The following is a 15,516-nucleotide window of genomic DNA, read 5'->3' on the forward strand; positions in this document are numbered from 1 at the left end:
GCACTCACTTTGTAGACCAGGCTGGCCTCGAACTCAGAAATCTGCCTGCCTCTGCCTCCCGAGTGCTGGGATTAAAGGCGTGCACCACCACGCCCGGCTCAGCAAAGTATTCTTAATGAAGATACTGTATTCTGCCTCTGTGCTCTCACCAGGCTCTCTGCTCAGTTCAGGGTCTGTGACTGTCCGGGTGTTCCGATTGTAATCTGTAGCACTGGTATGTATACTTCATCTTCTCTCAAGTAGCAAGTACTTTCTGCAACTACATTTCTCCAAATAAATCTTTGCTGGATGGCCACAGTGACACGGAGGTTTACAGTTCAGAGATGTGACTATGTGTCTGCGTTTTGTCATGTTCTTTAGTCAGCCTGCTTGTCTCCCTGAAACAGTGTTTTCCATGTGTCAGGCTTACAAGAGAACCTGGAGGGATTGATCGTTTTGAAGACAGGGACAGTTGTAAACCGGGACAGGTTAACCATATAATTAGGAGATGGAGATTGGATGAAGGGTTAGTATAGTAGATGAACCAGAAGGAAGGGAATAATTTGGTAAAATTTGGAAAAACTACTGCTCTCATTGCCAAATGAGGGTTTTCACTCTGTCGTCTCTGACCTTCACCTAAATCTGGTTCTGAATAATAATAATGAACATGGTTGATGCATTATGCATTCTGGAGCAGTTTCTCAGCATCAGTACTGTTGATGTTTAGGGTCATATTTTAAATAAAGAGTTTCCAAAGGATTCAACTTGGTTTTGCATCCCTATTTCACCGGTTTACATAGGAGTTCAGTTACATCATCAGATTAGCAAGTGCCTTTGACACCCTCAGGTTTAGGAAGCAGCAACTGAGGCTCAGTAACAGGCTGCAGGTGCAGTAGCAGCAGCATTCAGATCACGGCCATTTTGTATGTTGGTGCCATTGCAGTGTGTTCACAGAAATGGACATAGCTACCTGGACACTGTTTAAACAAAATTTAACTGAGATCTTTTTCCCAGCATTGTTGTTTATAGTGATCTTAATGATAGAGACGGGGGGGGGGGGGAGTTGGGAAGGTGGCTTAGCAGTTAAGAGCACTGGCTGGGGGCTGGTAAGTTGGCTGCTCTTCCGAAGGTTGTGAGTTCAAATCCCAGCAACCACATGGTGGCTCACAACCATCCATAGTGAGATCTGATGCCCTCTTCTGGAGTGTCTGAAGACANCTACAGTGTACTTACATATAATAAATAAATAAATCTTAAAAATAAAATTAAAAAAAGCACTAGCTGTTCTCTAGAACCCAGGTTTAATTCCCAGCTCTCAGACTGTGTCTCACAGATGTCCGTAACTTTAGTTACAGGGCATCTGGTGTCCTCTTCTGGCCTCCATGTGCTCCAGACATACAAATGGTAAATAGTCATACATGTAGACAAAACATCCATACACATAAATAAAAAATTATATATGTTTGTGTTTTTACATATATAGAGGCAGGGAGAGAGACAGGGTCTGGAGAGATGGCTCAACAGTTAAAAGCATTTGAGAACTGGAATTGGGTCTCAGCATGTTCAGAAGCTGGGCGTGCAGTACATGCCTGTAACCCCAGCTACAAGGCAGGAATTATCACTAGTACTTGCTGGCTTCCAACCTAGCTAAGAAGAGTTAAGCCCCAGGTTCAGGGAGAGACCTTGCCTTGAAGGAATAGTGTGGTGGAAGAGGATACTCAGTGCCCACTGCTGGCTTTAGTGTGAGTGAACAGGCACAGGGACCCGCACACACGTGTACACAAACAGATCTTTAAAGGATGTGGGATAGAAGTTCTCCAGGTACCTAGCTTAGTTAAAACAGGATTGGTTAAGAACTACTCTAAAAAATACAACCTAAAAAAAAAAGATTAAAGGCTAAAAAAGGTGCAAAGACATGGATAGTAGATTCATCATGTAATGTTGCTTTTTTTTTTAATGTTGTAAAATAGGTGGACAACCTCACAAAAGGAGGAAGACGTCTGATGCAAATGAAACTGAAGATCATTTGGAATCTTTAATATGCAAAGTAGGGGAAAAGGTATGCACCAAGCCCAGGGGTTAGAGTTGTAATTGACACTTTGATTAATTTCTGAAGTTGTCCTGGGTAACGTAGGTTTTAGACAAAGCTTGCTATTACTGCACATCTTTATCTTAAAGTGAAAGTGTTTTGGAACTCCTGGGATTCCTTCCAATCATTAAGTTTTTTCAGTAAGTAATTTTCATTAGCTAAGTCTTAAACAGACCTGGGGAATAGTCCTTCCTCCAGCTGACCTGAAGCAGACTGACGCCTTTAGTGAGAGACAGAACGCAGCCCACAGCCCACGCTGTCTTCCCGCTTGGAAGATTTCGTTGACTTTTTGTAGAACAGTAACTACTGGGATTGATTGATGCAGAGGGAATTGTCCACGAAATTGTCATGGGTTCTTGTTTCTTCCCTGAGGAATTACAGTGCCTTTAGGAGACCTTACTGTCTTTATGGTCATCCAAGAGTTTTAATTCACCGATTGCTTGAGTGCTAACCGATGATAATGGTGTCTTCTGCAGAGTGCCTGCTCTTTAGAGAGCAATCTCGAAGGCCTGGCTGGTGTTTTAGAAGCTGATCTTCCTAACTACAAGAGCAAGATCTTAAGGCTCCTTTGTACAGTGTATGTATGTAAACGATTTGTGGATCCAGGTGATGATGTATTACCTACTCTTGTGTGCTTTGGGGAATGTTCGGTGGACGTCCTCATGTTAATTAGTCCTGAAACCCGTGCTCAGGAATGTTCATCTTTGCCCTTTGTTGAACTTAGTTTTTTAAAGGGATAAATAGGACTAAAATGAAGTGTTTTCCTTATGTTTTATTTCTTAGAATTTTAAAATAATTGAAGTGAATTTTTTAGCTCAGAAAATAGATGAGAAAGTGGGTATCTTATTTAGAGATCCTTTTCCCCACCAAGGAATGCATCACATTTAGATGTTTAAAGTAGAGTTTAGCTCGTGCGTGTGTGTGTGTGTGTGTGTGTGTGTGTGTGATTAGTAGGACCAAATATATTGGAAAACTTCTAAGTCAGGTGGGTGGCCTCTCTTGAGGGCTGACAATGCTCTAGAAGCTTTTAATGACATAATTGTCCTTGATGCTTAGTTACCATTTCAGGAATTTTTAAATAATGGCTAATTTTAAAGCTTTATATTTTGTATATGGGCATTTTACTCCTCTGCCTGTGGAAGTCAGAAGAGGGCATTAGATGCCCTGGAACTGGAGTTATGGGCAGTTATGAGCCACCATGTGGGTGATGGGAACCCAACTTGAGTCCTCAGCAAGAACAGGTGCTCTTAACAGTCGGGCTCTCTAGACCCATGGATAAATTCTGTCTGCATAGAATCCAGTCAGTTCAGAGAAATGTATATCTAGACTAAGAAACTGTGAAAACAGACATTTATACTTATCCATACGATACCCTCGGTTTTGATAGTGTGTATTACAGAATTGTTATGCTGGGTGAAGTTGTTGGAAGCCATGCTTACTTGTGTACGGCTGAGCTTGGTATTGATTGGCAGTGCCCTTTAAAATCTTTGTACTTGGGTAAAGCTTTAGGGACCATGGTGTACTTTCAGTACAAGTAGTTTTTGAGCTCCTGCATCCTCGCCTGTGCCCAGCAAGACACCTTAGAAGAACAATGTAAGAGAATTCTCCTCAGAATTATCATTAGGACTGACTTGCTTTCCCTTTGTGCTGTATCTAAAGGCTTCATTTAGTGTGTGTGTGCATGCGTATGTGTGTGTGTGCACGTATGCATGTGTGTGTGTGTGTACACGTGTGCATGCATGTGTGTGTGTGTGGGTGCACTGTGCTGCAGCATGTGTGGAGGTCAGAGAACGACTTGGAAGAATCCGTTCTCTCAAACTCAGGTTGGCCAGGAAGAGTTGTAACGCTCTCAGCCATCAGCCATCTACCCGTCCTCCGCATGCTCTCAACTTGATTAGCAGGCTCTGTTTTAAGCATTTCTTATACGAGCTTGGTTTAAACTCATTTTAGTTCTTTATTTTGTATAAGCAATCCAATAATGATTCTCCAAGAGGAAGTCTAGTCCCGTGGTGTTTGGCTAAGTGTAGAAGCTCTGAATGCTCTGTTCCCTACTGATTCTGCATTAAAGGATCTCATCTCATGGAACACTTCAGAGATTACCATAGAAACCATCTTCTGTGAGGTTGTTACACACTTCACTCCACACATTTGAAGGAAAACTGCTCTAGCATGAATTGCAGTAATTTGGGTGTGATAACTTCACAAGTAACTGTTAACTCTTGCATTAACTATAATGAAAAAGAGTAGAGTCTGTACCTGCATACTGCTCAGTGATGCTATGTCATTTTCAGAGCATAGTTTAAAAAATTTTGTTCCAGAGTTATTTAATGTTAAGAGCTTCATGTACTATTCAACAGCTTAATATAAAACCTTTGTTTTGGGGTTGTTTTGTACGGGTTCTCAAATCAGTGCACGTCTGTTACCTGAGAAGCTAACAATTTATACAACATTAGTTGGACTGCTGAATGCCAGAAATTACAACTTTGGAGGAGAATTTGTAGAAGCTATGATTCGTCAACTTAAAGAATCACTAAAAGCAAATAACTATAATGAAGCTGTATATTTGGTAAGTTTAATATGTATGTATGTGTGCATAATATATATAAATTATATATGTATAATTTATAATATATTATAAATTAGTATTGAAATGAAGGAAAGAAACTACTGCAAGTCCTGAAATTCCTGCTATTTACACCCCTCTTTTGTAAGCTCATTCCTAGGGCTACTGTCTACTGGGTAAGCCATCCAGAGAGCTGAAATTAAGTTTCAGCTTTTCTTTGCTTCTTTTTTTCTGTCTCTATTTTCTCTGAATCCTGTCTCCTAAATCCTCTTTGTTCCCATGGCTTCTAGCACAGTTTGTAATTTTTTGTGTGTTCTTCGCTGCCTCTGTACTTGCCGGTTTGCATCTACTCTGCCTTTGAGTCTGTCTTCAATAATAGCAGTAGTATAGCCTTTGTATGATTAGGCTTGGCTCATGTTGGCTACTAAAAGCTTCATTTCTTTCCCGTGTTTTATAGTACGTGGTTTTAAAATTCTGATACACGAAATGATTCATTGGGCCACACAGAGTAAATATTAGAATGTTTAGAACTTTTTTTAAAACAGTTTCATGTTTGTATGTAAGATATTCTGGTCACATTGTCCCCGTTATCTCTTCCCCACTCCTCTTGCTGTGCCCATTCTAGCTGCCTTGATGTCCTTTTTGCACATGGGTGACTTACTGAGTTTAATTAGGGTTGCTTGCATACAGGTGTGGGAAGTCATTTACTGGAACATGGGCACCTTAGTAGTGACTACACAACTGAAGGAGATCCCTTCTTCCCCAGAAACTGTTAACTGTTGTGGTAAATATTTAATATTAATTGGGGGTTTCTATGCTGCCTTAAGTCATTCAGTTCCAGATAAAAGACACATTTGAAATAAGCCTTAACGGCACTAGAGCTGGGCAGATACCAATCCTGTATAACTATTTTGTCTACTTTCCTGTCAATAACCACGAGTTATAATTTGCCCTGTTCTGCCTGGGCCATTCTTATTCTAATTGGCCAGCTCTGTGGCCCCCTGACACCTTCTCCCTTCTCTTCACTTCTCTCTCTCCCTGTGGTCTCTGCCTCCGACCCCGAACCCCACCTACTTCTCTTCTGCCCAGCTATAGGCATCTTTATTGAGCAACCAGTCAGGGATAACTTGTGGGGCAAGGTTACATAACATCACTTGGTTAAGTGAAGATCTCCTTGTTCCTGAGGCAACCAGGCCTGGTATTTAGCATTACAGTATGTAACTACAGACCAAACCTCACTGGTTAACTGCCAATAGCTCCTCAAGAAAGGATGAGGCCTGGTGAGCGCCATCCTTATCTGTGAAGGAAAGGTGACCTGCCCAGTCTTGTGTAGGTTTTGTGTAACTACTGTAAGATTATAAGTGTTGTGGCCATGTCCAGAAGACAGCATGTCACAGCCTCCTCCCAACCTCTGGCTCTTAGATTATTCTTGCAGTATAGAACTTTTATGTGTCTTTTATGGAAGGAAATGGAATTAAGCCTTACTAAAACCTAATACATAGATTGCTAATAGTCCAGTGTTTACCATTGTAAATACATACCAGCTGGAGATCATGTGATCAAGTTAGGACCCATATTAGGATATAGGATTAAAGCCTTGGTCTTTTGTGATTGCCTCAGTAGGATTGCATTCTCTTGTCCCCTGTAACCCTGTAGCTATATAAATTTATTTGCACAGCCATCTGCCAAGATTGCCTTCTCTGTTCCTCCTGAGAGCTTTCCTCACCCTTTATATCTTTGCCCATTTTTTCCTTATTATTCTTTTTCTTTGTCCCTGGTGTCTCCCCAGGGCACTTTTTAATTTACCTTTTAGTACAGGAGTTAGTTGTTCCTTTCTGTTTAGAGTATGTTTGTCCCAAGTAGGCTGAGTTCCCTAAAACAGTACCTGAGTACTGTTTACTTACACTAGTACACACTGGACACCCAACAAATCTTTTACTTAAAGCTTCCATTTCTACATTTCAGCAAAAATTATTCCTAGCCAAATAGAAAGACCAATCTACTTCAGTAGAATGGAGTTAGTAGAATATTTGGATGTCTGGGTGCTTACTGTAGCGTGACCAGGTATACTAAATGGGCATGAGCTGTCCTCCACTGCAAGTGTGATTATGGGCACTGAAATCTGAATTCATGTCATTTTGTGTAAATATTGTCTTAAGCCTTAAATTTAAAGACTTCTTAGCTGACGGGTTACAGAAACAAAAAGATAGTAAGCTAAATACATGTCTAGGTTGTAGTTTTGTAGGCTGATAATGGCTGTTTACTTTGTAACTGTTATTAAAGACTCTTAGGTGTAATGCAGATATCCTTTACCCTCACAGGTCCGTTTTCTGTCTGATCTTGTGAATTGTCATGTGATCGCTGCCCCGTCTATGGTTGCTATGTTTGAGAATTTTGTAAGTGTAACTCAGGAAGAAGATGTGCCTCAAGTAAGCACCTTTGTATTGACTCTTCTCTGCAGCGCTGCTGCTGGCCTTTTTGTTTTTGTTTTCCCCACTGATAACAGCAGTAAATGAAATGCAATAACATTATCGCACTGTAATGCTTAATATCTTAAGGGCAAGGCATCTGTCTTACTTGATATCTTTGTGTTAATTCAAATGATTTTAATAAGATTAGAAATATATATTTGGCCAACCAAAGAATACACTCGGAGGGACCCATGGCTCCAGCCGCATATGTGGCAGAGGATGGCCTTGTTGGGCATCAGTGGGAGGAGAGGCCCTTGGGCCTGAGGGTGTTTGATGCCCCAGTGTAGGGGAATGCCAGGGAGGGAAAGGTGGGTGAGTGGGGAACACCCTCATAGAGGCAGGGGAGAGGATGGGACAGAGGAGTTCCGAAGGGGAGACCTGGAAAGAGGAAAACATTTGAAATATAAAGAAAATCATACATATATATGTGTGTGTATGTGTGTGTGTGTGTGTGTATAAAATTCGTGTTAGCCAGATATTTTATTTAAGCCCTATTAAAAAGTCTCCCCAGTATTGCATTTATGAATAAAAAAGATGGGGGGAGCTGTGTGGCTCAGTTATAGAATGCTTGCCTACCATCTAACCATGGAAAGAATAGTTAATAAATAAAATTGACTAGCATGTATTTTTTTTTAATTACCCTTTTAAACTTGTTCAGGTGCGACGGGATTGGTATGTGTATGCATTTCTGTCATCCTTGCCCTGGGTTGGAAAAGAGTTGTATGAAAAAAAAGATGCAGAAATGGACCGCATCTTCTCCACCACTGAAAGCTATCTCAAGTAAGGCCTTCGCTCGCGTGCGCTTCCTTGTCTGCCTGAAGATATCCTGTTGATGCAGTAAATGCCTTACGTTCTCTGTTAGCAGTAACAGCACGTCATTTCCACTTCTAAAAACAAAACAGAACCATAAAGCTATAGAAAATGTTCATTTAATCTCATTCTCCTGCTGCCATAACTCACTAAGACCTCAGTACTTTGTTAGTGCAGCAAGTTGGTAACGAGTATTTTAAGCTGTTTCATATGGTCATGATAGAACACTGCAATATAACAACTCCTCTAGCTAGAGTTCTAGTGTTCGAAAGCTCAGAGTCACCTGTGGCTTAAAGTTACCCCTCTGCTCAGGCTACTGAGTTGACTGGCAGAAGTTCAGACATGTTACTGATGTGTTCTGAATAGGAGCACTGCCCTGGCACAGTTTTATTTCATACATGTTCATTCTAAGCCAAGCCCTTCCCCAGGCCAGTGTGAAAAACAAGCTTTATTTTATTAGATCCAATCAAACAATGGGCCTTATTAGTGAGCATCCCTAATTAGTTCACACCAATTATGTCATTAGACAGTGAATGGCCCTGTGCTCCTTCAGCTTCCACAGACGGACTTCTGTCATACTTCTTTGAATACCGTTAACATTGCTTTGTTTGGTACAAATGAACATGACATCTAAAGACTTTTTTTACATATCTGTGTGCATGCAAATGTGACTGTGGAAACACATGCTGATCTTACACAGATGTCAGTAAGTGTGTGAACATTCACTTGCATGCATATGCACTTATTTCCATGCTTTTTTCTTTACAGTTATATAAAAGCACATGGTTCCATCTGATTGGGTTTATTAACAGTATTATTTTTTTTTGAAATAGGACATAATTTCTCTTTATTAGTCCACACTATGTGGATATTTAGTCTGTGCAGGTTCCTGGTACGATAAACCAGATGGGAATATTCTTGTGTATATGTGTGCACATATATTTGCAGCTGTATCTATGGGGATATGAATTCATGGAAATGACATTGTTGGGTAAACATTCAGAACAGTTGAGAATTTTGACAGACATCGTCAGATTTGCCATCAGTGTTTGAGATACAGAAATGCCTATATCCTAATGATCTGTAAGCCATTATCAAAAATGTTAATCTGCTGATCTGATGGACAGAAATGTTTTTCATTGTTTTAGTTAATCACGAGAACCATTGAATGCCTTTTACGTTTTAAATCCTAAGTGTAGACTTTCCTTTTATCTTTAGAAGACGCCAGAAGACTCACGTGCCCATGTTACAAGTCTGGACTGCCGATAAACCACATCCACAAGAAGAGGTGAATTGATTTCCATCTTGTAATGTAAACCTGGCTCTTGAGTAGATTCTTACCTCTGTAACATGCTTAAACTGAGTCAGTGAGATGGCTTGGTGGGTCAAGGTGCTGCCGCTAACTCAACCCAGCATTGGGTTCCCAGGACCCACACTGTGGAAGAAGGAACCTGATTCCTAAAGGTTTTCCTCTGAGCTCGTATGTGCTCTGTGGATTGTGTGCTACAAATGAGTAAAACTACAACCTCAGACAGCATTCAGCCTGTTGCACTTGTACGTCTTAGCTGGGTTTCTAAATACTTGAGCAAGGAGTTCATTTCCTCAGAGTCTGAAGCATAGAGGGGCTAGTTAGTAGATGTTAGAATGTAATTGAAACAGTCCCTTGCTTTTTAGAATGCCAGTTTCCAAAGACTCGACAAGTTTTATATCGGAATACGCAAGTAACAACTCCAAATGTGCTTCTGAAAACACACTGCTTCAGAGAAATGGACAGTGAGCCTGCTCAGTAGTTGAGGGTGGCCTGAGAGAGAGCTGGGGGCTACAGGAGAGTGAGCCTGCTCAGTAGGTTGAGGGCGGCCTCAGATAGAGCTGGGGGCTACAGGAGAGTGGGCCTGCTCAGTAGGTTGAGGGCGGCCTCAGATAGAGCTGGGGGCTACAGAGGGAGAGCAGCACCTCACAGGAGCTGTCCTCTGACCTACATGTGACTCTGTAGCAAGTGTGTGCACATTAATGTAATTTTAAGATTTTAAATAAAAACAAAAACTTTATGCCATTCCTTACTACTGTATGGAATACTAAACTAGTTCACTTTGTTGTGCATTAGATGGTAGGCTTTTCTGTATTGTTTAGCCAAAATGTATCTATTAAACATTAAAATCTCTTTTTAGTATTTAGATTGCCTGTGGGCCCAGATTCAGAAATTGAAAAAAGACCGGTGGCAGGAGAGGCACATCCTAAGACCCTACCTTGCCTTTGACAGCATCCTCTGTGAAGCTCTGCAGCACAACCTGCCTCCTTTCACACCGCCGCCCCACACAGAGGACTCCGTGTACCCGATGCCCAGGGTCATCTTCAGGATGTTTGACTACACAGATGACCCAGAAGTACGTGAGTGGCTGAGACCTCCAGGGAAGGCCTGGCTTGGAGCTGTACTTGTGACTTCGTTTCCTTTGACTAGTATTTTGAGACAGGGTTCTTTCTCTGGAATCCAGATTGACTTTGAGTTTACAAATTCTCGTATCTCAGCCTTTCAGGTGCTGGGATTGCAGACTTGTACCAGCTCTGAAGTAACCTTTGAAATTTCAGGGTTTTTTTTTTTTTTTTTTTTTTTTTTTTGTAACATAAGAAGATTGAAAATCAATTTAGTGTTTTAATTCAGCAAACTTATATCACATTGTTTAACAGTCTAGAGGATTAAGTTGAGAGTCAAGGTAGCTGTAGGATAGGGGTGTGTTGTGTGCATGGGGTAGCCAGAGGTTGGCTCCAGCTGCCAGTCATTGCTATTCACCTTTGCGGGATGGGTTGGCAAGGTCTCTCAAAGAACCTGGAGCCCACCATTGTAGCTACACTGGGTGACTCCTAAGCCCTACAAATCTCCCTGTGTTGAGGTTCCCACAATGCTGGGGATAGAGGTACATGCCACCTGGTCTAGCTTTTAATGTGGATTCTGGGGGTGCTTCCACTGAGCCATCTCCTGGGCACCATGTTTAGCCAATGTTTAGTGTATGTCTCTCTGCAGCCCATTCCGTCTTCATTGTGACTATCCTCCTGCCTTGGCCTCTTGAATTCTGAGATAGTACTTGTGAACCACTGTGCTGCCTGTTTCAGCTTTTCCCCTGAGAAAGGGTCCCTCATAGCATTGTATTTGCTATTGCACTTGAGGATGGATGGCCTTTAACTTGTGACCTTCCTGCCTCTGCCTCTGCCTCTGCCTCTGCCTCTGCCTCTGCCTCTGCCTCTGCCTCTGCCTCTGCCTCTGCCTCTGCCTCTGCCTTGGTTGTGATTACAAACTTTCCCCACCACACCCAGTCTTATTTGTTGCTAAGAATTGAACCCAGGGCTTCGTGCATGCTAAGCAAGCTACTGACTAAGATACATCGCAGTCCTATTTAGCTATTGTTAATATTAAAAAAAGAAAAAAGCTTCCTTTTCTAAATTGTCAATATTTTTAAACAACTCAGTTTACGCTATTCAAATTGTTCAATTTTTAAAAGTATTTTCATCAGCCTCCAAGTTAACATTCTAGTTTTACAATACTTTTTATGTTTTTTATTATGACACTAAATTGTTAGCAACTCTTTAATAGAAAAACAAGATTTTTTTGTGATATTTGATTTAAAAATTAATATTTAAGCACATACTCATTATTTGTATCTCAGTGTGTGTGTCTGCCTTGGGAGCAGGCAGCAGGTGACTACTAGATTGTTTCTGGAGAGAAGCTTAAGGTAGCAGAACTGCTGCGTGCTCTGCCCTGCTCGAATGTGGCAGTTCAGCCCCAGCACAGTAGGCTTGTCAGGGTGCTGGTTTGTGAACTAGCACCCTGTGTACCATAAGGTGCTGGGCCTGGCTCTGCTTTTCTGGTGACCTGTGGTGTCACATGAGTTTCATGCACCAAATTCTTGGAGAACAAAGGTATTCCAAGAGGGGGACTTTCAAGTCTGTGTTGTTGGCACAAGTGAAATATCAAGTATATGTAATCAAAACCAGCTGTCTTTGTATGACGTGCCACTACACAGGATCTTTGGTTTGGTTTGGTTTTGATTTTGTTGTTGTTTATTTTTCTTAATTTTTTTTTAAAGAAAAGAATACAAACAAAAATAAAGCCGAGATTCCAAATGCCTCCTTCCCAAGCTCACAGCCAACTTCTCCCTGGATCAGCCTCTGGAGCAGTAGCAGGAAGGGCTGGGTCAGGATCATTTGACCTCACACAGATCAGTTTATTGCCTCCCCTGAATGCTGGGGGACTTGATTGCCAAGTCTGCTATATTAAATAATAAGAAAGCACTTTGATTCAAAATTATATGATGACCTAATTAGGTTTATCAACTGAAAATCTAGTTTATATCATGCCATTTAGTCTTTGAGATCAGTTAATTACTAGTTGTGGTGCAGGAAACAAGAATTTGACCTCAGTATATATTTCTCCTGTGCTAATTACATTTCCTTCTGTTGCTGTACACTGCCTGTCCTTCCTCTGTCACAGAGTATAAATACTCCAAAACAGTTACCTCAAAATAACATACTCTTGTTACTTTGATAGTGTCTTTTACAAGTGTTTATTAAATTTAGAGAGTGGGTGATGCTTCAGTGGATAAAAGCATGGGCCATGAAACCTGAGTTCCATCATTGTTGCCAGACCCCCATAGTAAAGAGATCCAGTTCCCCACAAGTGTTCTCTGCTCTCCACCAGAGCACCATGGCACACACCCATACACAATGCATGGATAGATGATAGATGGACATACAGACAGTGATGGAGTTTTTAAAATAAAATTGTAAAATGGTTCTGGTGTCATTACAGATATCTCAGGAGCACTATACACTCGATCTGTGGTAGTTATTTAGCACAACAGTCGCAAGTGTTTATTGAATAAATGAAAGAAATCTGTTTTGTGGTTGTGCGTATGAGTACACTTGATCTTTTTTCCAGGGCCCTGTTATGCCAGGGAGCCATTCGGTGGAGAGGTTTGTCATCGAGGAGAATCTTCACTGCATCATCAAGTCCTACTGGAAGGAAAGGAAGACTTGGTAAGACCCCCCTGCAGTACTCTAAAGGGGGTAGGAAGGCACTGTGGTTCTTTTATAAGAATAGACTATATGTTGAGATAGCCTAGCAAGCATGAGGCCCAGCATTGAGGTACCCCTGTAACAGTCAGGTGCTGGCACTCAGCCTTAGCTCAGTTCTGGAAACACTGAAGCAGGAGTATCCCCAGGGGCTGCTGTCCCACCAGTCAGGCCAACCCGCGTACACCAGGTATTTTGTTTGAAATATTTTTTTATGTGTATGGCTATTTTTCATGCATGTATAGTTATATACCAGATGTGCATCCGGTGCTCTCAAAGGCCGTAAGAGAGCTTTGAATCATCTGGAAATGGGGTTACACAGACCGTTGTGAGCTGCCAAGTGGGTGCTGGAATGGAGCCTGGGTCCTCTGGAAGAGCAGCCAGTCCTCTTAACTGCTGAGCCATCTCTCCAGTCTCTGAAGCCCAGATGTCATGAGAAGCACTTGCAGAAGACAGTCAGCACTGACCTCTTGACCTCTGAACAGTCCTACACACACACCCACACACACCAAATAAGCTAAAATTGAAGAGTAGGCTGGTTTTATTTGGATGTGTGGAAATTAAAGCATACTATATCTGTTTTGTTTTTGTTTTTGTTTTTCTGTTTTCTAGCATTTAGAAACCTAAGTGTTAATAAATTTTCATAGGGCTGGAAAGTTTTGGCTTAGACTTTGAGGAGAAATGTATTTAGGAGTGGAGCACCTAGGTTAGTAGATCGGAAGGTGCTGGTATTCTTACTTTGTTTCCATTTTGTGTGTAAGACAATTCACGCCATGTTAATAAATAACTAGAACATTACAGCGGAGAATTTTCTCAGCTCAGTTTATATTTAGGCCTGTTGGGTTTCATGTACCTTTGTAGACTTACTAACTTACATCACTTTTTACAGCGCTGCCCAGCTGGTGAGCTATCCAGGGAAGAACAAGATCCCCTTGAACTACCACATAGTGGAGGTACGCATGCCATGGGGTGCTGAGCCTCACCTTCCCGGTATTCATCAGGCTCTGAGAATAAACAGAGTGGGTAAGGAAATGGCCAGCAGCTTTGGTTCTCAGTCAGCCTTGCTAAGAAAGGAAGAAAGGAGAGTGGGACTCAGAGCCATTACCTGTTGGGTCATCTTGCTAGCCTCAGCTGCCTCCTCTTTCTCTCTTTCTCTCTTTTTTAAGTGCCACACGCCTTTACTCCAAGCACCTGGGTGGCAGAGGCAGGGGGATCTCTTGATTTTTTTGACCAGCCTGGTCTACAAAGGAAGTACAGGACAGCAAGGGTACACAGAAAAAACCCTGTCTCAAAATACAAAAGACTGGGTGTCACCATATCACCCAACCTGATCCGGGACTCATGGCCCTCCTGCGTTATTCTCCTGAGTTGCTGGGACTCAGGCATGTGCCACCACACTATTTTTAAATCTGAAAATTTGTAGAATTCATCATGCACTAAGTGGGAAGAGTGCAGACTAGGGTGTTAGGAAGAAGGGGTAGGAAATAACCTCCCCAAAAGATCTGAGGTCTGGTGTGAGTAGCCGCATAGACACTCAGCTGTCTCCATCTCTGGTCCACCAAGAGTTTGCATTACCCACAGGTATGCAGCTCCACTGATTGAGCCCCTCGATGTAGCGCCTCCCTCAGTCAACTCTGAGACTTCAAGGATAGACTCTTGTGCATTTGTCTCAGCACTGTAGGTCACAGCAGCCTTCCTCTAGCAGACTCTTGGTGTAGAAAGGGGGATGTTCATGTTATTCAGTTGTAGGTCTCGGAATGAAAGGTAGTTCCTTTTCCCTTGTAGGTGTCGTGGTTGGATTGTAATGTGTAGGTCTTTCTAATGTAGAAATGCAAAGATAACTGAGCTGTAGGTTTCTGACTCTGGGTTGTTTCCCAGGTGATCTTTGCAGAGCTGTTTCAGCTTCCAGCGCCTCCTCACATTGACGTGATGTACACTACACTGCTAATCGAACTGTGCAAACTTCAGCCGGGCTCTCTGCCCCAAGTGGTATCCTTTTATGGTTTTAAGTGTACCTGCTTTGGCTGTGCTTTTAAAACATTGCAGTATGGAGCTATTTTTTCTCAGGTTCTCAGGTTCACCTTCATGTTCCTGTGCTTTGGGTTTTAGGGATAATGGTTTCATTTGCTTTGTTTTTAAGTAAATAACACGTTGAACAAAATGAATGTTTGTGACGTTAACATATAGCATCTCTCTCTGCTTCACACAGAATGTGGTGTTGGGACTTAAAAGCTGCTTTCTTCTCCTCAGTAGGATCCTGTTACTCTCAGGACACACTAATAATGCTGGTGTTACCTTTTGCTTGTTTTCTGAGGCAGGCAGGGCCTTACTCTAGCCCAGGACGGCCTCAGACTCCAGGCGCTGGGAAAGTGTATATTCTGCACTTTCAGGACCTCAGGCCTTCTATAAGCTCATTAGATAAGTTGCATAATTTGAATAAGTAGTTCCGTGTCTGTAACAGTGTGTGTCTGTGTGTGTGTGTCTCTGTGTGTCCCTTACAGCCTCCACCTCCGCTCCCACGTGTGTCCGTGATGCTGTTG

General features: G+C 42.0%; 1 protein-coding gene across 2 annotated transcripts in view; it reads left to right on the forward strand.

Moving 5' to 3' along the window:
• Nucleotides 1-15,516, forward strand: part of Ncbp1 (nuclear cap binding protein subunit 1) — a 34,103-nt gene that overhangs the window by 4,692 nt on the left and 13,895 nt on the right. The window contains exons 2-11 of one of the 2 annotated variants that reach the window (XM_021159564.2): nucleotides 1,950-2,038; nucleotides 2,545-2,645; nucleotides 4,478-4,634; nucleotides 6,953-7,060; nucleotides 7,761-7,882; nucleotides 9,131-9,200; nucleotides 10,081-10,296; nucleotides 12,843-12,940; nucleotides 13,866-13,929; nucleotides 14,855-14,965. In XM_021159564.2, coding sequence (XP_021015223.1) covers nucleotides 1,950-2,038; nucleotides 2,545-2,645; nucleotides 4,478-4,634; nucleotides 6,953-7,060; nucleotides 7,761-7,882; nucleotides 9,131-9,200; nucleotides 10,081-10,296; nucleotides 12,843-12,940; nucleotides 13,866-13,929; nucleotides 14,855-14,965 — 1,136 coding nt within the window. Of the gene's footprint in view, nucleotides 1-1,949; nucleotides 2,039-2,544; nucleotides 2,675-4,477; nucleotides 4,635-6,952; nucleotides 7,061-7,760; nucleotides 7,883-9,130; nucleotides 9,201-10,080; nucleotides 10,297-12,842; nucleotides 12,941-13,865; nucleotides 13,930-14,854; nucleotides 14,966-15,516 lie in introns of those variants that run through there. The other variant, XM_021159566.2, reaches the window with a different exon arrangement.

The sequence above is a fragment of the Mus caroli genome, chromosome 4 (genome assembly GCF_900094665.2).
Source record: "Mus caroli chromosome 4, CAROLI_EIJ_v1.1, whole genome shotgun sequence".
Taxonomy (NCBI): domain Eukaryota; kingdom Metazoa; phylum Chordata; class Mammalia; order Rodentia; family Muridae; genus Mus; species Mus caroli.